General features: G+C 38.9%; 1 protein-coding gene across 3 annotated transcripts in view; it reads left to right on the forward strand.

Moving 5' to 3' along the window:
* The window catches only part of SLC12A4 (solute carrier family 12 member 4), a 49,104-nt gene extending 28,150 nt beyond the window's left edge, over positions 1–20,954 (forward strand). For 2 of the 3 annotated variants that reach the window (XM_062586915.1, XM_062586917.1), the window contains 20 exons: positions 390–444; positions 762–892; positions 1,325–1,566; positions 3,482–3,696; positions 4,626–4,790; positions 4,875–4,973; positions 6,201–6,258; positions 7,166–7,340; positions 7,752–7,870; positions 8,358–8,456; positions 8,817–8,936; positions 9,723–9,827; positions 10,851–11,019; positions 12,083–12,278; positions 13,245–13,414; positions 13,591–13,722; positions 13,816–13,923; positions 14,739–14,923; positions 17,636–17,769; positions 19,805–20,954. In XM_062586915.1, the coding sequence (XP_062442899.1) occupies positions 390–444; positions 762–892; positions 1,325–1,566; positions 3,482–3,696; positions 4,626–4,790; positions 4,875–4,973; positions 6,201–6,258; positions 7,166–7,340; positions 7,752–7,870; positions 8,358–8,456; positions 8,817–8,936; positions 9,723–9,827; positions 10,851–11,019; positions 12,083–12,278; positions 13,245–13,414; positions 13,591–13,722; positions 13,816–13,923; positions 14,739–14,923; positions 17,636–17,769; positions 19,805–19,896 (2,769 nt within the window). In that variant the 3' untranslated portion in view covers positions 19,897–20,954. The remainder of the gene's footprint in view (positions 1–389; positions 445–761; positions 893–1,324; positions 1,567–3,481; positions 3,697–4,625; positions 4,791–4,874; positions 4,974–6,200; positions 6,259–7,165; positions 7,341–7,751; positions 7,871–8,357; positions 8,457–8,816; positions 8,937–9,722; positions 9,828–10,850; positions 11,020–12,082; positions 12,279–13,244; positions 13,415–13,590; positions 13,723–13,815; positions 13,924–14,738; positions 14,924–17,635; positions 17,770–19,804) is intronic. The other variant, XM_062586916.1, reaches the window with a different exon arrangement.
* Positions 20,955–21,341: the final 387 nt, after the last annotated feature.

The following is a 21,341-nucleotide window of genomic DNA, read 5'->3' on the forward strand; positions in this document are numbered from 1 at the left end:
ATTTGAAACTGCCAAACTGTAACCAATGTAGATAGTCTTAAAAATGGCATTTTCTCAGCAAAGAGCTGTTTTCTGGCCCTGTCCCAGGCCATCGCTCCCTGCTGGGCTGCTCTTAGTTGGAATTTCAGCTCTGCAGACAGTGACACCTGCATTCTTTATCATGTTTTGTCTGCAGAGACCTATTACTTGACCTGATAAAGCAGCAATTGTCTCTCAGGCAAAAGTTTCAACAGCTTAATGATTACATTCCTGTTACTGTTTTCTTTCCAGAAAATGACCTATGAAGGCAAAATAAGTAGAAATACTAGCAACTTTGCTCTAGCAAGAAATAAGTTACATTTTAAAAAATGTTGTTGACACAATTATTTCCTTTTCCTTGTTTACCCCAGACTATGTTGACAACCATATCAATGAGTGCTATTGCAACAAATGGTGTTGTTCCAGGTAAATATAATTTACAAAGTTCTCATTTATGGAAAAATAGTTACTAAAAGCTATTAACATGGCTTTATTTCTCAGAAATTTGCTTAAGCAAGGATACAAAGCCTGAAATCGTATCTTGTATCTCTGGTTTATATTGCTTTGGCTAAAGATTAATTTATTGGGCTTTTAGTTACTCTGCTAAGAAAAAGATACTTTAACTGAAGTCTTAAAAAAGCAGATGCACAATGTATAATTTTGTTGTATACTTGCTGTGAGTATTTGGAAATTTATGACAATTAAGAAATGACTATTTTTCTTCCACTCTTCTTGTTTCACAGCTGGTGGCTCCTATTTCATGATATCGAGATCGTTAGGCCCAGAGTTTGGTGGAGCTGTAGGGCTGTGCTTTTATTTGGGAACAACATTTGCAGGAGCGATGTATATCCTTGGTGCCATTGAGATTTTGTTGGTGAGTAGTACTGTAGTTGTACCGTTTTTAAGATGATTAACATATGAAAAGTGAATTTTCCACAGCTAGTGTTGCTTTCTAAAAGTTGTATACTTTGTGGGTATCCAGAGTGGAAGCTTCCTTGAAAACCTATATGGAAGTATGACTTAATCAAAGAAACATGCTTGTTATTGATAAAGTTGGCTCAATTGTACTATTGAAATAGAATGAGCCTTTGACGTTGGACGAGGTGGTCTCCAGAGGTCCCTTCCAACACCTGCTGTTCTGTGATTCTTTTATCTCAGACTTTTTTCTATAAACTGAAGATTCCTAGTGATGAGTGTGTTGCAAATTGGTAATGGTTTACGTTGCTGGTATAGGTAAAGATCGTTACTGTAATCTAGACAGAGTTTTGTTGCTGTGTTCGTTCAGCTTGCTTTCTTCTTGTTTCAGACGTATATTGTGCCACAAGCAGCAATTTTTCATCCATCCGGTGCCCATGATGCATCCAGTGCTATGCTAAACAATATGAGGGTGTATGGAACTGTATTCCTCTTCTTAATGGCAGTAGTGGTTTTTGTGGGCGTGAAATACGTTAACAAATTTGCTTCCCTCTTCTTGGCTTGCGTAGTAATATCCATACTGTCCATTTATGCTGGAGCTATCAAGTCCATCTTTGATCCACCAGAATTTCCGTGAGTAATCTTTCTGCATGGGGATATGTTTTGCTTTGCCTACCGTTCAGTGGGAGGGTATGGAGGGATTCAGTGTCACTGTATACAGCGACAGTGATAGTTTTTTATATGCAGAGCGCAATGGAATAGAATTTCTCAGGTGAAAAGTAAGCACGTTGCTACGTTCTTTAGCTGTGCTGGTAAGAGGAAGTCTTCTGGTGAGGATACCAGATTGATGAAGGCTGACATATCTCAGCCTCCCACAAGGACAATCCACTGTCTTAGCCCAGGGCTGTTCAGTTCATTTTTAGCAAGATTTTTGCTGAGTTACTTACTGCAGTCCTCTCAGTAGGAAGCAGTGTGGCAGCTCTGCTTTCCGGTTAGACATGATGTGCTGCCTTTGTGGGTGGAAGCTGTGAAGGTGGTGTGCAGCTGCTTGCTGAGAAATAGGGGATCTCAGGAGTGTGGGGGCACGATGTGCGGGGCCTTGCCAAAGCCCCAGTGAAGCTTCCTTCTGGCCTGAACACAGATGAGTCTATGGTAAGAGTAGTTTTGCTCTGAACACAGCATATGCTCCTTGGCACAGCAAGAGTTAAATGTGTAATACACTGTATTAAACTCCACGTTGGAGTAGAAATAACATAGAAGCATATGTTTTAACAGAAATGCAGCAGTGTTTCCTGATACTGTTGACAAGTGATGAATGGAAATAGGGTGGTTGAGCCTGTGTAATTGTTACAGCACCTTGAGATGTGAATAATAACTGAGTAGTTACAGCCCCTCAAGTGCTCCCTTTAGATATTTAGGGCCCACAATTATAAATCTGACCTTGCTGTAAAACATTATAGTAGTAAAAATAAATGTTTCTACCTTGCCTTTGTTATCTCTTAGATTGTCCTTGAATGTTTCTCCCTACCTTTCTTTAGGCTGTATTCCTTTTTATTTTGCTGCAGGGAGCAGATACAGCACTTGTTTTTCCTTCTAGAGGGGAAGGCTAGTCTGAAGTTAAGAGTTTACAGGTCTGTGAGCCCTGCAGAAAGAGCCCTGTCCCTGCCTTGGCTTTAATGCTGTGACTCAATTTAATTCATTAAAATGGCAGAAAATAATGATTTTACACACACCCCTCCCAGAGGAGTTTTCTGACAGTTTAAGTTAGATCTGGTGTCCAAGTGCCAGGACTGGCACAAAGGAAGTGAGGGAATGCAGAACGGGGAGTGGAGGATGGGAAGAGGTTGGAAAGAGAGGGTAAATGAACTCCTTAGTGACAGCAAGCAAGTTTTTGTATCACCACGTCTTCAGGAACCAAATTTGTAGGGTGTGGATTAAAAATCTTCAATCTTGGAGTAAGCTGTATTTGTGGTTTGACGTTCAACAGGCAGTGGGGGATTTTACCTGATTATAAAATTACAGACAGGTTTAGCAATGATGTACTATGTCTTCTGACAAGAACCTTATTTTGGTTGAAATGTGTGCTCCTAATTCTGGAGATAAAATGTCAGGGATTAAGTGCTACTATGCAGAAACTGGAGTAACGCTATTCTATATATTGAGAGACTCTTAACAATTTTTAATCATTGGAATGTTAATAATGTTTGGTTCTCTGTCCTTCTAATAGTTCTGTTTAAAGGAGAACAAAAATGTTATGTAATCTTTCCTTTTCATTGTTTAAAGTAATTTTATCTTTGATACTGAATTCATTAAACTGTACTGATTTTCCTTTTTTTTTTTTTCATACTTCTCCCAAAATTGTTGGAAAAGTGGTTTTCATACTTTTGACAGTCCTAGCATCTGCTTAAAGCAGAGAAATGATGGAACAGGCTAGAGCCACTTTAAGTTACAATGATATGAAGGGAGAACGGTGGGGAAGAGGGGGATTTCATTTCCAGGTGCCACATAATATCCGTAACTGTTAAGGTGTTCTTTGTTTCTCTTCCAGGATCTGCATGCTGGGCAACAGGACTTTGTCAAGGGATCAGTTTGATGTTTGTGCCAAAACCATAGTTAAGGATAACATTACTGTGGCCTCAAAACTTTGGGAGCTCTTCTGCCACAGTACAAACTTAACCACTGAAAACTGTGATGAATATTTCCTACTCAACAATGTGTCAGAGATAGCAGGGATTCCAGGAGCTGCTAGTGGCATTTTAAAAGGTATGATAGAAAAGTAGGTGAAATGGGTTGAACTGTTCCATGCTGGTTGATAAAGAGGGACTAAATTAATGTAATTACAGTGAAGAAAATTCTCTTCAATGAAGAAAACCAGGTATTCTTAAAAATTCTTAAAAGGGGAGATGGCATTTATGTTCTGATACAGTACTTCTGTGTTGTAAAATTGATTAAATTCACCTTGTACATCTCACAATTTCAGTAGAAAGTCAATTACTAACATAAAGTTGATACCATTTTTCAAAGCTATATTAATTCATCTAAACTGGAGAGTCATAGACTATGGCCTGAAGGATAAGAGCACGTGTATGAAAATGTCTCGTCCTTTGCCTGCTCCTGAATCTAATATCACTGAAATGTGTTCATTGTTAGCTGCTGTGTGAAGGTGTTGAGTAGTCTCATTTTCATGGGAGCCATTAGGCTAGCTTTTAAAATGGACTCAGTATTTGTGAAATTTCAAAGCATCTATTCCTATGTCAATCATGTAATTCTGTAATTTCTCGACTGTCTGAAAATAAATTAGTTTTTATCCACAGATCTGGTCAGTATTGCTACTTTGGGTTCTCCAAATCACTCCATATGAGTATGGCACTTCATTAGAAATACTTTATGTATTTCTTGGGGTTAAAATAAGTGTGGAATTAAAAGAATGTTACCTTTGGTGGTAATAAAGTGTAAAAGGTAAATATGCTTAAATTCTTACAGGCTATTCGTACAAGTTTGCTCTTTTGTTACAGATTCTCTTGAAAACATGAAATAGAAATTTTCTTTCATGTAACTTGTGTATGTCTAGTTTGTGTGGATTACTGAATTGCATGAATTGCATTTGTGATCCTTCAGTCATAAACCCATTACGAGAACAGGTTTGAACTGAAACATGCTTTTCTTTTCTGTGGTGTGTTAATAACCTTAAGATAACTTATGGAGCAATTATTTGGAGAAAGGAGAGATACTGGAGAAAGCACATCACCCATCTGTTGATGCAGGAGGTCAGAAGAACAATCTTCATTTGTACGTGCTTTCAGATATAGCTACTTCATTCATGGTGCTGGTTGGCATCTTCTTCCCTTCTGTGACTGGTGAGAGTACTGGGGAAAAGAGGGCATCTTGGGTCTCTGAGCTTTCTTTGCTCCTTTGGTCTTATGTCCAAAATGTATTTTCAGGCATCATGGCTGGTTCAAACAGATCAGGGGACCTCAAAGATGCACAGAAATCCATTCCCATTGGAACAATTCTTGCCATTGTCACCACATCACTAGTCTGTATCCTTTTAAAGTTAGCAGAGTCCTAGCACATTGCGTCTCAGATGAATGACTGTGTATCTGGAACTGCTTTCAGTTGACTAAATTGTCAGCACAAATGTAATCAGTTAGTGTAAACTGAGGCAGTCATTGAGCTGAAAGCATCTGAATTGTTGCCTTGTTGTTTTCTGTTCCTTTTCTTGGTTTTATTTTGTTCTTTTGTGTTTTGGTTGCTTTTCTTTGCTACACAGTGGCCTATGGCTTCTCAGATTGGTTGAGTACAAGTAGGAGGCTTTTTTGTTTATTTTTTTTAAGGATGTAGTGGACCATTAAAATGTGGAGATCATACCTCAGACTCTCAGCTCGCTTGTCGCAGCTTTTTAGGAGCACAGCCTTTTCCAGTTGCTATTTCTGGAACCAGCTTTGTACTGAATATTCTGTTTTCTAACATTACAGATTTTTAACATAGTTTCAGACATCACCTCCAGCTCTACTATTATAAACAATTTTTTTAAGTTCAAAGTTTATTTCTTGCTTGATAACTTTATATCTAGATACTAACATGCCACCCAGTAGAAAGCTCACTCCACAATATTTAGAAGCCACCAGTATTTGCTCTTTTAGTACCCTTTGTATTTTATGGTTATATTTTAGAGAAAGAAGGTAGATTTTGAGATTGTAACATCCATGTAAACCTAAATCGCAAGGTCAAAAACTCCCTAGAATGACAGATCAAAGGACCTGAAGTGTTTTGTCTTGCCTAAAGCAGTTGTCCAGCTTAATAATAAAACCAATATTCAAAGACCTACTGATGATCTGAGTGATATCAGAGACCATAAAATGAGAAAGTGCAAACTAATGGTTTGCTATCCAGTCAAAACATCTTCAAATAAAGGAGAAGGGGGCAGATATTTTAATAACAGTTTCTGTTTTATCTTCTTAGACGATTAATTGGTGTTTACATGTAAGATTATTTTCTTTGAAGTTATCTCCTTTATCTTTTTAAAATTAGCTTTTTAAAAAATTGCATCTTAAAACAATAACTATAACCTTTAATATTAAAAGGTATGCATGAGCACTGAGACATTAATTTACTTGGCAACTTTATCAAGTATTTATAAGATATGCTGCTGTGCAGATATCATAGGGCTGAGGCATGTATTGAACTTCTTACAATATTTTTCTGTAGTTATTTACATCTGCCCTGTTTAAATAAATCCTGCTTCCTTAGCATACGTTGTACTCAAGACTTCAGTTGTGTGTTGTTATTTGGAGCCTGCATAGAAGGTGTAGTCCTGAGAGATAAGTAAGTAACCATTAAGTTTTGCTGCTTTAAGATTTTCCTTCCTTTTTGCAGGGAAGGTATGTTCTTTTGCACTGTATTTTTTTTTTCTTCCCCTTTCTGGGTTCCTTTTGGTAAAGGACTTTTTGGAACTCCATGTATTTGATTTAATGTTTGTAGCCTGGCTCCCTCAGATTTTAAAGAAAAATCTTACAGGATAGGTGGCTAGCCTGCGCTTAGATCTGTACACATTAGGGGAAACAGTTTCCTCATAACATTTGTAATCATTTTTGTGCATGCAAATTAAACTACGAAACCCAACCAGAGAACCATTACAGGGTAAAATTGGTATTTGCTTATCTCTGCTCTCAGATTATTAATTCTCAAACATTTCAGTCTATAAATCCAATAAGTGTTCCGAACAGGTGCATTTTCTGAGATGTCTCCTTGTGTTGTTAGTTTTTTTTTTTCCAGTGGATAAGCAGGGAATTGCTTGTGAATAAAACTCAATCTGGAGGGAGGAAAAAAAAAAGCCCATGCCCTTCTGTAGGAGTGTCTGATACTGGATTGCGTCCCTTTATCATGTGCTGAAAAGGCTTACAGCAAAAAATCCAGAGAACGTCACTGGTTGGGTATTTTAAAAAAATGTGCTTAATTTTTTATGTTAAGGACTGCATATTACCAGCTGAAAGTAGGAAATAGTACTCTGTTAACAAAGTAAGAGTTTTAGAATAAATAGTTAAAAGAAAGATTTCAAATTGCTGAACCTGGGCTGCAGACATTTCCATCAGTGCATTGGGAGTAACAGAGATTGTTTGCCAATTCCTGTATTTCCCATTCAAGAAGTAACATTTCTAAACCAACCCAGAAAATCAAACGTGATAATCAAAATGCTCCTTTAAAAACTAACATGTCGCTGTTCTTTCTGCAGGTATGGCGATGCAGTGAACAAGAACTTAGTGGTGGGCACCCTCTCCTGGCCCTCGCCGTGGGTCATCGTGATAGGCTCCTTCTTCTCCACTTGTGGGGCAGGTTTACAGAGCCTTACTGGAGCCCCCCGGCTGCTGCAAGCTATAGCGAAAGACAACATTATTCCTTTCCTCTGGGTTTGTACATGTTAAAGAATGGCATTCTGTACATAGTAACTATTTGACTTTATACTCTTAGAAATCAAACTTATTTTTCCCAGTTTGCCCAACATCTAACTGAAGATGAGTATTTTTTTAATGCTTTGTTTTCATTTGTTAAAAACTAGGAATATTTAAAAAGGAGTTTGAATAAACATAATTTATGAAATTTTATGAAGAAGTCTAACATCTAATTCAGTGAAGCAGAGAAAGCCATTAGAATTATTTGGCTCCTTGCTCTAGAGAAAAAGTATGTAGGCAAATTGCTGTTTTGTTTTGTTTGTTTTTTTTTTTTTTGAACATAATTTTTGTTACTATAACCTCATGAAATACTTGGCAAGCATGCTTTATGCTTAATGGTGAAAGCTGAAAATGTTTCTGTTTGTTCAGGTTTTTGGCCATGGCAAAGCAAATGGTGAACCCACATGGGCTCTTCTGTTAACAGCGTTAATTGCTGAGCTGGGAATCCTTATTGCTTCGCTTGACATGGTGGCTCCAATTCTGTCAATGTAAGAAGGGCAGTTGCTATGAAATAAATGTGATATGCTTTTGTGTTTTGCTAATCTGATAGCTGTTCAGGACTATATCTTAAACCAATAAAGCATATTGCTGGAACCTAAGTTCCACTTCTATTTCTACGAATTCTCTGTCATCTGACTTTACGCATAAATCAATTTATTTCTGCTCTGGAGTATACTGTGAATAAATACATTTTTGCTATTGCTGGATTATTTTCTTCTTTGGAAAAAATGTTATTTTTAACATAGAACATTGTGAGAGATCAGGGTAAGGCTACAAAGAGATCTAGTTAGATCCAATTAAAATACTTCTCTAACTACTTCACTCTGATAGTTCAGGCTAATAAAAATTAGGGGGTAGGCACATGACAAGGCAGATGAATTTTAGCTGTAGGTCGTGCATGTGATTATAATATGTGCCAAAAATATATAAAAGGATATGCTAAAGGGTTTTTCTTTCCTTCCTCCTCATCTCTAGGTTTTTCTTGATGTGTTACCTCTTTGTTAATCTAGCATGTGCAGTACAAACACTTCTCAGAACTCCAAACTGGCGGCCGCGATTTAAATACTATCACTGGTAAGCAAGTGGCTGGTGCACTCTACACCTAGTCTGTAATCTGAGATGGGTTTTGGAAGAACCCTGTCAGTGAGGGCTATGGAAATGCTCTATTTTTCTGGATATTTGCCCTAGCCAAGGGAGCAACAATGTAATATTCATCCTCACCCAGAACCGAGGCACTTAATGGGATGAAAGTTTCATTCCCACAACAGGGTACTAGAGCTTTGGTGAGGGTGGTACGCACTGGAAGCTTGACTTTCATTGCCAGTTCAAAACAGAAACCTTTAACGAAAAAAGAAGCAAGAAAATTGACTTGTTCATAGCTTTTCCTCCCCCACTACTCATTAAAATCCTTGTTTTTGTTTTGTTTTGTTTTAGGGCCCTGTCATTTTTAGGCATGAGTATTTGCCTGGCACTGATGTTTATTTCATCTTGGTATTATGCTCTGGTAGCTATGCTTATTGCGGGCATGATATACAAGTACATTGAATATCAAGGGTAAGTATTAAGTGGATAGAAGAGGACAGGAGGAGATTGGGTCTATTTTTTAAATTAATTTTTTTTTTATATAACTTATCTCAAGCCTTCGTGTTTGGAGAAAGAATGGGCACTGTCTAGAGACATGAATTACAGACTTTCTCTTGTTAGTACTTTTTTCATTGTTTTGTTGTATCAGTGCAGAACAAAAGCTTCTGAAATCTTCGGGATATGCTTGTTAGGCCTCTAAAGGTGTTCTGTGAAATTCCTGCATCAGAGGAAACAAACTATAGCTGGGGACTGTTTCTGCTGTCTATCATGAACCATTATTTCAGGCCCAGAACACCTGAAGGCAGCCACCTTTTAATCCCGTTTATCTGGTGCAAAGGTCTGTCCTTGAAAAAGGACAGCCCTTGGGGTGGGGTGGGGAACAGTCCTTAAAGCTGAATCCTTGGCTAGGCTGCCTGAGATAGTTAATATCTTATGGGGTCAGGCTGGCCGTGTGGCTGTATAACTTAATCTTATTAAATCATGTATTGGAAGGCCTCGTTTTTTAGACTTGAGAAACCTCATCCGCAGTGGAGTATCGGATACAAATGAAACACAGAAAGATGGTGTTGTCATGCCTCAGATACTTGCATTTTGCTCGTGTGGTGTATAGCATGTTACGCATACTTATGCATATGTGTGATACACATGCATATGTATCTGATAAATGGTATGTTTCACGCTTTTATAAGTGTTACATAGCTGTAACTGTGCAATTAAATGCAACTATTTATCGACTAAATTGTGTATCCTTTACAGTGCGGAGAAGGAGTGGGGTGATGGTATCCGGGGTCTTTCACTCAGTGCAGCAAGATACGCCTTACTCAGACTGGAGGAGGGCCCTCCACACACAAAGAACTGGAGGTACTCATTTTAGTCTGGTAAAATGCAATCGATTGTGATTATCCACGTACATGTAGGAAACTGAACTGAACGGCAAATGAGATGTTTTTGGCCTATGTGAATGAATGGAAATGCCTAAAATATAAAACACAATGAGCCTGTGTAAGCTGTCCCGACACTAACCTAGCCTTGCTGGGTGGGTCCTGTGCAGGCAGACCTTTCTTAGCTTTGGATCTTTAATCAGGCTCTGATGAGCTCCAAAGTGAAATTTGAGGAAACTACAGCAATCTGTGAGTACAGAGGCCCAGAGCTCCATGTAACTCACCTGGGGTGCATGGAGAAATCACTGCTGTCATTCTAGGCTTAAAAATTGGAATGGTAGCCAACATTTCTCCCTTTCGCCTTGTGTGTTGAAGCTAAACTATGCGGGCAAGAACCCGCTTCTCCATTGTGGGTTACACAGCTCTCCTTTTAGGCTCTGAACACAAGTAGTAGATATCTGCCTTGAATAAGAGTTCTATATATTCTTATACTTTCCTAATCATAGCTTGAGAGAGAAAATGTTTAATAGATTTGTAGTGGTACTTTAAGGGACAGAAGGCAGGTGGGATCTGTATGTTTAGGGAAATATGAATATTTTATCTAATATTTGCTACAAATATCCAAACAGATCTGGAGGGACAGGCCTATTGCATGAATGTAGTTTATGCTCTAGTGGTACTTAACAAAGCCTTGAAAATGAAACACATAAATAAGACATTAATGCAAGCCTCTTAAGCTAAGTACATGAAAGGGTTTTAATGCTGTCAAAAGGGTACAGCAGCAGAATTCCCTCACTGTTTCAAATCTGCCCTGAGTCGAGAGGAGTAAAGCTAGTATTGATAGAACCTTTGTAATGTGTGAGGTACAGAGAGACCATCCTGCATTGCTGCTGGTGGCAGAGTTGATACTCAAGCATAATTGGCATGACCAGAGAGGCGGTTTGTTAAAAGTGTTTTCGTGAAACATCAGTAAAGATTACATTCCCATTTTTACTTTCTCTAGGCCTCAGTTGCTGGTGCTCCTGAAGCTTGATGAAGATTTACATGTAAAATACCCTAGACTGTTAACATTTGCATCCCAGCTGAAAGCTGGCAAAGGTTTGACTATCATAGGATCTGTGATCCAGGGGAATTTCTTGGAGACTTACGGAGAAGCCCAGGCTGCTGAACAGGTCAGTGTTTTAAACATAAATTCCTAAATGAAAAAGAAGGGTGAGTGGAGAGAGAATTTAAGTTTTATAACTGTACATGGAAAAAGATGCATCAGTAAGACTTGCATCAAATACAGGATTACTTGAGTAGTCTGATGCCTGTTCAGTAAAGAGTTTGCAGATATGTTTCATTTGTCCCTTTGTGGCTTCAGGAATGTAAGACCAGTGCTTGCAACTTGTATTAAAAGCCTTACTGCATAAAACCATCTTGATTTATAAGAAATAGTCACTCTTTAGGTATGCTGATGAATAGAGGAAAGAGGACTAGCTTTTTGAACCTAAGAATTGACATACTGAAATGTTTCTTGATATGAACTTAGCAAGTTTGCTATGTTCGTTCTTTCAGTGTCATGATAAATTTATCACAAAAACATGAAGGGACAGTCTTGAAAATTTGTTAATGTATCATTTCATCTTCCCCACTGTATAAGCACGACACCATAGCCCTGTTTGCATCTGTGTAGTTACACCATGTCGTTGTTTTTCCTCAGAAGCTTTTTGTAGAGGAACATCATTACAAATGGAAAACGGCTTCGTAGGCCTATGGGTTTAGTTTGTTTGTTTATTTTTAAACAAAGTATGGTATTGTTGATAGGTGTGTGGGGTTTTGGTGCTTGTATATGTAAAATGAATATAATAACACAACATGTTATACATGGGAATCTGAAACAGGAAGTCCCAGTGAAACTCATTAACCTCAGGTTAGTAAAAATTGTTCTAGGCTTAGAAAGTGAAATAGTAACAGATCTTCCTAACAATTACTACTCTTACAAATAAGGGACAGCATAAAAAGCTTTCTTAATTTGTTAGAAATAATTATGCTTGAAAAGGAACTATGTATGTTTAAAACAAGTATTATATTATAACTAGTGGGCATTTTCTTTTCTATTTTTAAGGAAAGTAGGGGAGCAGAACTTTGCCTTAAAATGCTTTTCACCTGTGGATATGCGAAGCAGGAATTTACACTGTAATCGAATGATGCAGAAAAAGTTGGTTGTGAGGTTTTTCCTTGTCTGTCTTCCAGACTATTAAGAATATGATGGACATTGAGAAGGTGAAAGGATTTTGTCAAGTAGTTGTAGCCAATAAAGTTCGAGAAGGAATTGCCCACTTGATTCAGTCCTGTGGACTAGGTGGCATGAAACACAATACCGTGGTTTTGGGATGGCCATATGGCTGGAGGCAAAGTGAAGATCCAAGGTCATGGAAAACATTTATAGGTTAGTTTTGAAGGTTCTGTGTGATCAAACATTCTTCACCAAGGTGTTCATTACATACACAGTACGCACTGTGAGTTTTTAACAGAATCTCTGTGAAATCCGTTTTTTCTACTATTTGTGGTTTCTTCTGTTGATCATGAACTTATTGTCTAGTTAACAAAGCTAAGCCTTAGAAAATACATGCAGTCTAATAAATTTATATGCTATTGCTAGTGTTTTTAAATAAATGCAGTAATCTAGAGCCTTAGACTTGTGTTACAAAAGGAGTAAGTGTAGCAATTGAAGCAAGTTTTGTAGGGTAAAGAAAATATCTCTTTCGATACCAGTTGATGTGGTTGAGGACAGAGGGGAGAAATATAACTAAGCTTTCAGGCAAAGCAACCAGCAAATCCTATTACCAGTAGATGATTTCTTGCAAAACTTCTCTGTTTGAAACACCACTTTTCCTAGCTAAGGAAACCTTTGAAAGATTTTTTTTTCAAAGATTAATCTTGGAGCTAAAACTCATCTTTCTGTAATGTATAGGTAAAAAAATAAGAGACTTAAGGCATACGGTTTTAATAGCAAACTATAATTACTTTATCTAGATAACCTCTGTCTTTTCACAGGTGCAATAAATTATCCATCTCTTTATTGTTGGAGCTAACACTCTCCTTGCATTCCCCTCCTTCCTCCGAGGTCCAGCTATTTAATACAGTCAAATTAGAACTGAGCAGATCCTTTCTCCTTGTACATGGTTTTGAAGATCACTGCTTTTATTTCAAACCTGAAATAGGGCTTATATTCCTGAAAGTCTGTTTTATCCTGTGTCATTTGGTCTGACCTGCCTGTACAAGCCTTGCCATACTCACTTTTTATGTAAGCGATGACTTTTATGGTTTGTTGGCATTTGCTCAGTGAGTAACTTTTCCACAGTAGGTCACCCGTACAGCATTGGAGGTAAATCCTTGTTCCTCTCTTTGGCAGGTACTGTTCGTTGTACAACTGCAGCTCATTTGGCCCTACTGGTTCCCAAAAATGTGTCTTTCTACCCTAGCAATCATGAGCGTTACAATGAAGGCAACATTGATGTGTGGTGGATTGTGCATGATGGAGGCATGTTGATGTTGCTTCCTTTTCTACTCAAACAGCACAAAGTAAGGAACTAGAAAACGCATGTTTGTTATTACCTACTTCTGTGTGCTTCAGCATGAAGAAACACGGCCCAATAACAGAGTCTGTGTTGATAAACGAGTTGTATTGGTAAGGCTCTGTTTTGTAGAGCAAAATGTTATTGGCTGAAGTGTACTAAGAGCTTATGTTTCCTCACCAGGTTTGGAGAAAATGCAAAATGAGAATTTTTACCGTAGCCCAGATGGATGATAACAGCATACAGATGAAGAAGGACTTGGCTACCTTCCTCTATCAACTCCGAATAGAGGCAGAGGTAGAAGTGGTAGAAATGGTAAGGAATAGAGCCAGTTTTTCACTTTATGATGCAAATGATGGTGTTTGCTTATGATTTGATTATATAGCAATATTTTTCTTATTTCTCCAGCACAATAGTGATATCTCAGCATATACTTATGAGCGAACTCTTATGATGGAGCAGAGATCTCAGATGCTGAGGCAAATGAGGCTGACAAAAACAGAGAGGGAAAGGGAGGTATGTCATTTGTGGTTGACTTACTGAGTGCTGAGGCAGATGAAACAAAATGCCTTCCTGGTAGTGTTTTATATAGCTGCTTCTTGAATTTAACTCCTGTGATGTAAAGCTGTAAGGAAATACTTTTAGTGCAGCTTTTAATTTATTTTTTCAGTTCTTGTGTCAAAAAAATGCATACAGTCACTGAAAAGCTTGGCTGTGCTGCAAAGCCATACTAGAAATGTTTGGGGGAAAATGATGGCAGTATGTAAGCTGTAGGAATGATCTGTGTGTTCCCCTTTGCAATGTAAATGATACTCGGGAACCTGAGGATGCAAGTCTTGACCCTTTTTTGACCTTGTTTTTGGTATATATGGGATATCTGGTGTTTGTCTCAATTATAGTATATCCTGTTTTCCTACTGCAAATTTCATTCCAGTTTAAACTGTTAGGACACTTAGCTATGAAAGATACAGGCTATATATTATTTTTGTGCATGTGTGTGTCGAACTTTTTGTTGTCAGTTTTGGGTTAGACTTGCCTCTCGTTTCAGACTATTTCCTGCTGAGAGACAGACTATCTCTTTCTTCTAGTGTAGATTCAGCCTCTGTTAGTCCAAATTCTGCATGGCTCACACCCCTCAAGACAGTTTGAACTCCATTTGGTATGCAAGATGGCTGTCTAGGCGAGATGTTTGGTATCTGAGCTGCCCTAGATGCTATATTGACTGTAAAAAATGAAAGATACAATGGAACAAAAAGCCTTCCATTGCTGAAAAGGAACGAGAGAAGGTAAAATGAAGTGTGAGTTCACCTTGTCGTTCATATGCTCTTTAGGCTCAGCTGGTAAAGGACAGACACTCAATAGCACGTCTGGAGAGCTTGTACTCAGATGAAGAAGATGAGACGGACCCTGTTCCCGAGAACATTCAGATGACCTGGACAAAGGAAAAATGTGACTCTGAGAAGCGGAACCGAAGCAGTGCTGTGGGAAGCTTTAGAGATCTGATCAGCATTAAGCCGTGAGTCTAGTCAGAGTCAACAGCTTGCACCTCCTAAAGTCTAGTTGTGCTACGCTGTTATTATCTTTTCCGCTCCCCTCCTAATCCTTGGTTTAGGATTGCACAGTATGCGTGAGACCTGGCTACTGAAAGGACAGCAGTTAGTGTCCTGGGAAATTGCTGACCAATTAAATGCAACACAAATACCTCAGTATTTATACTTAGTATAGTCAAATTTAAATTGGAGCTGTTAAACGATATTATAACCCTCCTCCCATCTCCCCAAAACCTCGAGAAAGCAAATTTCACTGATCTAGTAAGGAGTGAGGACGTCTAACGTGGCAAGGAAGAGCTGGTGGCATCTGTTAGAAGTGGAGATGGTGGTGAATGACTGGGAGTGGAATACGTGTGTGTGAGAAAATCATCAAAGACAGATTCACTGTTTTAGGAACACTGACATGTAACAGCAGCCTTAGTATTACCATGTGTGCGCCCCTCAAACAGCTGGAAGTGAAGCTCTATACATGGCTTTGTATTAAAAGGCACAAATCTCCTGTGACCTCTGACGTATTACATCTTGTATCAAGAACCCACTCAGTCAGCTTTGCAAACCTGGCAAAGTTCCAGATTGCTTATTACTAATCAATCAGTGAGAATTCCAGTCTCTTTTAGGATGAATCATATATACTGTAGAAATTCTGCTGAATTTGGTGTTAACTACCTGTACTTTTTCCTCTTCCATGCTTTCAGAGAGTGGGAAAACTTGTAAGTTTGTTACTTAACTTAGAAGTACATTAAGATGGTTGAGAGGGAAGATTTCATTTTCTCAACTAAAAGCTGGAAAACTATATGTAACTATGGAAGAAAAGAAAAGGAGTCAGAGTTGAACAGAATCTTAGCAATGTTTTTGAAGGGAGCAGGATTAGCCACTTAAGCTAAGTATCATTACAAATAACATGCAAAAAACCTGTAGGAGTTATCCTGACAAGAACTAAATCAGGAAAGAAAACAATTACAAGTTTGAGCCTATTTTCTCAAGCAGAATATGGCATAAGATTTGGAAACATTCTTCACTTGGAGAAGCTCTAATTCTACAACACTGCTATGATGGTGTTTCTGATGGTTTCTGGGCACCAAGCAAACACTTTCTTATAGCCTGCACTTTCAGATAACTGCAGAGATGCCAGTTTTAGAGGTCACTTTGGAGAATGCCAAACCTTCAGTTTTCAATTACTTTTCCAAAACTATACATAGTTATAACAGTTCATTGTTTCTGGTGCTGTTTTCTTCCCCACTTCCTGTAAACATAATCTGGCCTCTGTGTTGTCCCTGGCTTTCTGATGCTGACGTGGTAAAGACAGGCGATGTCCTTGCTCTAAATAAAATAGTATGAAGTAACAGAGAGGTAATTCAAAGTGGATAAACTTTGTTGTTAGTATAAGAAATATTAATTGTGTCATTGCATCTTCTATTTTCTGTATATATAGACTTTATTTGCAAACCTAAAATCAGAAATGTAAGTTCAGAAAAGAAGCAAAGTTACTGAAGACTTTAACTCATAATATGTAAAGCTGAATCAACAAAACTACAGATTCATATTCAACTCAGTTCTCCTAATAATAACTGTTTTTAATATATTAAAATATATTAAAATAAAATCAGTGGAAAATCCTCAAAGCTGCAAAGGGAGAATATGTTCTCCCTTTAAGTCTATTTCTGTTTTGCTTTTCCTTTTAAGTTACCAAAATAATGATTGATTTCCTGTAGCAAGGAAACATTCCCTGGCTCAAAATCCCCCTAGGATACTTTCCTGTTCTGTTCCTGCATGAAAATAACATGAAAATGTTATTTTGTGATGATAGCTTCTGGATAATTGTATACCTCTTTTAGCCTGTTTTCCTAAGGAATAGAGGCTTGTGAGCACATACTGCATCTATTCCCTTCTCTCCCATAACTTTTGAACCAAGTGGCTACTCAAATTTGAAAGCATGATTGAGATTTAGAAGATGCTCAGATCATACATGTTTTCTCTTGCAAATAGTCAGCCAGACAGGGAGGCTGATTAGTGCCTAACTGGAGGGCAGGTTAAAATTCTTACTAATTATCAGAAAAGGCCCATAAACACGCATGCTTCCCCCTGTGTGTAGGCTGCATTCCAACCTGCCAGTCCACAGATAGCCAAGCTTTCTCTGGAGATGTCAGCTGCTGTTCAACCCCAAAATCAAGTGCTCTCCTGAAAAGTCTGGGCTTTTCTGCTGCCAGTGCTGCCAGTTTTCTGCTCGGTTCTGAGGAGTCTCTGAGAAAGAGTTTTCTGGTACCGAGTCCTGAGGGATGCATGACGGGTGCTGCCGTGGGAGTGAGGGGAGCCAGAGAAGCCTGCCAGAAGTGACGGCTCTGTAGCCACAAATGTCCCTGGTCAGACAGCATGCACCCTTGTGCAAATGGGTTTAACTTCTTGTGCAAGACTGTATGATCTGTATAAAATGCCCTCCTTGAAAGGTATTTTAACTTTGGAATCTGAAGACCTGACTGCAGGATGGAATAGAAGTAGCTGAAAAACTATGCAAGAAATGTCTTTGTGTCTTCATTATATTACTGTGTGTTGAGTTGACATTTAATAGAGTATTTGGGAGATTTAAGGTTTGCTTTGAATAACTTTTTAATCATTCAGTTTTCAGAGGCCAGAGGCATGTTTTTTTCTGAACAGTAAATCTAAGTGTGATTCTTCAACAGGAACCAGTCTAATGTCCGAAGGATGCACACAGCAGTGAAGCTAAATGAAGTTATTGTAAATAGGTCCCATGATGCCAGACTTGTTCTCCTCAACATGCCTGGTCCTCCAAAGAATACTGATGGTGATGAAAACTGTATCCTTTCAGGGGAGGCCTAAGTCCTCATACAAGGTCTTTTAAAAATCTGTACACTTGAATTTATTTTACTGGAAATGTTGTCAAGCTGTAATATGTGACAAACTATCCCGTGAGTGGAGAGTACTGGCTTGTGGCGCTCATACAGTAATTGGTTAAAGGATAATGTGCCACTGAAGGTCTGAAGTCAGTCTTGTTTGAATTCTTACTGGATTCAGTTTAATTTATCCATGACCTTGGTAAGTCTCAGGCTTTGGCCACAATGATGCAATTCATTTGTGAGTATTTTGCCATTACGGAAAAGGCTAAACAACTTGGCAACCTTTAACATCTTCCAGGGCAGAAGTGAAGGCTGATTCTGAAAGTAACATAGATATTGCCATACTGAATACAGCATCGTTGAAAGGTTGGTCAGCTGCTTCCCGGAGTGGAATTCACAGCGCTGACTTTGGTAATTCTCAACAGTGGGTGTAGGAGAGACACAAGAAACATTCACAGCGGTCAGCATGCTGCGCCAGGTAATATCTCCACTCCAGTGAGCAGGAAGTCCTGAAGACGAGGGCGTTACTCGTGCACATGCTCACACACCAGCATTTGGGAGCTTTGCTCCAAGTACGATGCTCTAGCAAGAGTAAAAGTCCAACCTACAGTATGTAGGCACTTAAAGATACACTTGCACCATGCCCATGTAAAGCCAGAGCTGGGGGTTGTGACCTGGTGAGCCAGCTGGCATGGCAGTGCTTTGTCCGCAGCTGCTTTTCAGCCTCAGTTTGTACTGTTAAAGTAGCAAGCCTTGCACTAACCTGGGACAAAAAACATTATGCAAGTTGTGGGCTTTAGATCGCAGAAAAAATGACCGCTGTTTTCTCCTATACCTGGGAGGAGGTGGCAGTGGTAACAGCTGTTACATGACAGCCAGCTGGCCAAAGAAGAGGCCAGAACACCCCCCTGCAGCACAGCAGGAACCACAGCTACTGCAGCCCAGGAAGCTTTTCAGACTCCAGGCTAGGAGTGACTTTAGGGGGGGCAGGGAGGGAGGGGGGGATACTTACTCCTTGATTTCCCCGAAGAGGCTGGGCCACTGTGACTGGAAAACATGCAAAATTCATGAAGAGCAGCTAGGAGAGAGTTCAGCTGTGTAACCTGGTGTTCAGATCACTCACTCGGAAGAGTGAATGCTGTTTTCAAGTTAACTCACACAGTTCACTTTTAGCCATTAGATTCCTTCCTTGCCTCTTCCTCCCAAAACCTGAGAAGTTACTCGGACATACAGGGTAGTCTGTTCCTGCTCTTCTCTCCTCTTCGTACCTTTGTGGTGAAACCAGTTCCTATTGAATAGGAGCAACATGTGAAAGTAAGTTAGACTGGAGTTCAGATATGGCTAAGACTGAACCGTGTACTAACGCGTTTTGCCAAAATGCTGGCAGGTAAGTGTTGTAACTGCAGCTGAGTCCACACAAAAGCACTAATTCTGCTTTTAGATAGTCAGAGGCCTAATATTTTATATAAAATGGGAAAAAGTTTGTCACCTATGGATTTTAAATGTATTAAAATGAACTTAGTAATATTAAAATTTGTAAATAAAATGAGAAGTTTGATAGATTTATAGGCAACTCTCATCAGTCCTGTACCACTGCTACCTATTAAATTTGTATTGATACTTGTTTACGAAGATGAATATAGGATGTTTCAAATTTAGTCAAGCAGTACATTTTAAACTCATCTCTCGTTCAGCCTTCTCCAATGAGGTATTTCACAACATAAATGATTAAAAGTGTTTGCAGCTACAGATAGTGAATCTTAGGTGGAAAAAAACCCACTTAACCAGATTTTTCAAAATTTGCCTATAGAAAAAATCCAACTCTTTTGAGTTGCAATAAGTACAAACTAGCAAATGTTCAGAGGTTTTTGGTGGGGACAGGTTAGTTGCCTACAGCATTCCACATGTCCTGCTTTATTACGGTTTTGTAAGGCAGGTTAATCACTGTGTATTTTGGTTTTAACATTACTTTTGTCCTTGACTCTAGTGAAACAGATATGGAGTTTCTTGAAGTCTTGACTGAGGGTTTGGAGAGAGTATTACTTGTTAGAGGAGGTGGCCGAGAAGTCATCACAATTTACTCCTGATTTAGTACGAGCTTCTAACACTTCTTCTTGGTGATAAAAGGACATTCCAGTTTTAAATGGAGAAGAAAAAAAGGGGGTTTTGCCTAACTTTCTCCTCATCCAGTCCTATTCATTGTCTTTCCATCTGCAACATACATATCTTTGAGACTGCAGTATTGTTACACCATCCAATTAGTAACACAAGTTAATTGTGTGTCTGCCACATTATTCAGTTTCTGCTTTGGTACTCTGGCATTTGTGCATGTAGTTTTAACACTAAACCTGTTTTTAGACAACACTGCTATGCACAGTATTTTTAGTAACTGTATGTAAAGTTAGGACATGAAAGTCAGTTACTGTAAAAAGATTTTAAAAGCTTTTTTATATTAGGTTTGGGGGATAGAATTACATTATATAGCAGCTAGTTTCTGCTGCAGTTCAGCTATAAAGCATTTTCTAAAAAAGCACACTAAATCATAAGAGAGGACTGAAAAAAGCTTTCTTTTTTCTGGATTTATTTCCAGAAGTAAACTCTCAGTATTGGATTAAGAATTTATACTTTTAATACATTTATTGATAGAGATTTAAATAAATTATGTTGATATAGTTGAGATTATGTATGTAGCTTGCTACAAACTGTGTTGCTTCTGAGACTTGAGGTTCTATGAGGCCAGACCCCTATTTATTTTTGTATTTATTTGTCAGAAATATTGGATACGCAGAAGCAGGAGTACAGAGATTTCATAATAAAATTTGAATCATCAGCGGATTGAAGGACCAGTCCTGTGCAGTTCTTCGATGCTTTAAATTTCTTGCAGACCATCCATCAAGGTACATTGAGCATGCTGGAGTCCAGTGTGTAGAGCCAGGCGCTACGCTGCGCACACAGCGATGGGATTGCACTTGCACAAGTACAGGGGACCTGCTGCTTCGTTATACGTTTTATGTCCGTAGAAGAAAAAGAAGAAAAGACGACCTTTTAACCAATAAGTCTCTGGAGATTTTATCAAGCCCATCGAGTTGTACTTTATGTACAGAACATTCGTATTTTTTCAATAAAATGTTGCATACACTTTGAACCTATTCTCTGCTCTGTCCGCTACACTGAATTACCTAGGAATACAGTATGTGTCTGTTGCTGTGCAGAATCACAGTGATCTGACTGCAGCCTGCTGGCGTGGGCAGGCCCGCTCTGCGCTCGCCCAAGTGGTGCGAGTGCTGCCCTGCGGCGGTGCCAGCTCAGGCCTGAAACCAGTGTTGTGCCTAAGGGAGGTGAAGTTCCTCAGTCTGGAGCTACTACTGTATTTAATAGTCAAGAGTTGCTCTATCTGTACATAGCAGTAGACCATGAAACACAAACTCCAACCCCCTTCAGATTTCGGGCTCTGTCTGCAGTCCCCTTGATGGATAATTCTGAGCTAACCTCTAGGGGACTGATCAGAGGTATGGGAAGAAGGGTGAGGACT

The sequence above is a fragment of the Rhea pennata genome, chromosome 13 (assembly GCF_028389875.1).
Source record: "Rhea pennata isolate bPtePen1 chromosome 13, bPtePen1.pri, whole genome shotgun sequence".
NCBI classification, from domain to species: domain Eukaryota; kingdom Metazoa; phylum Chordata; class Aves; order Rheiformes; family Rheidae; genus Rhea; species Rhea pennata.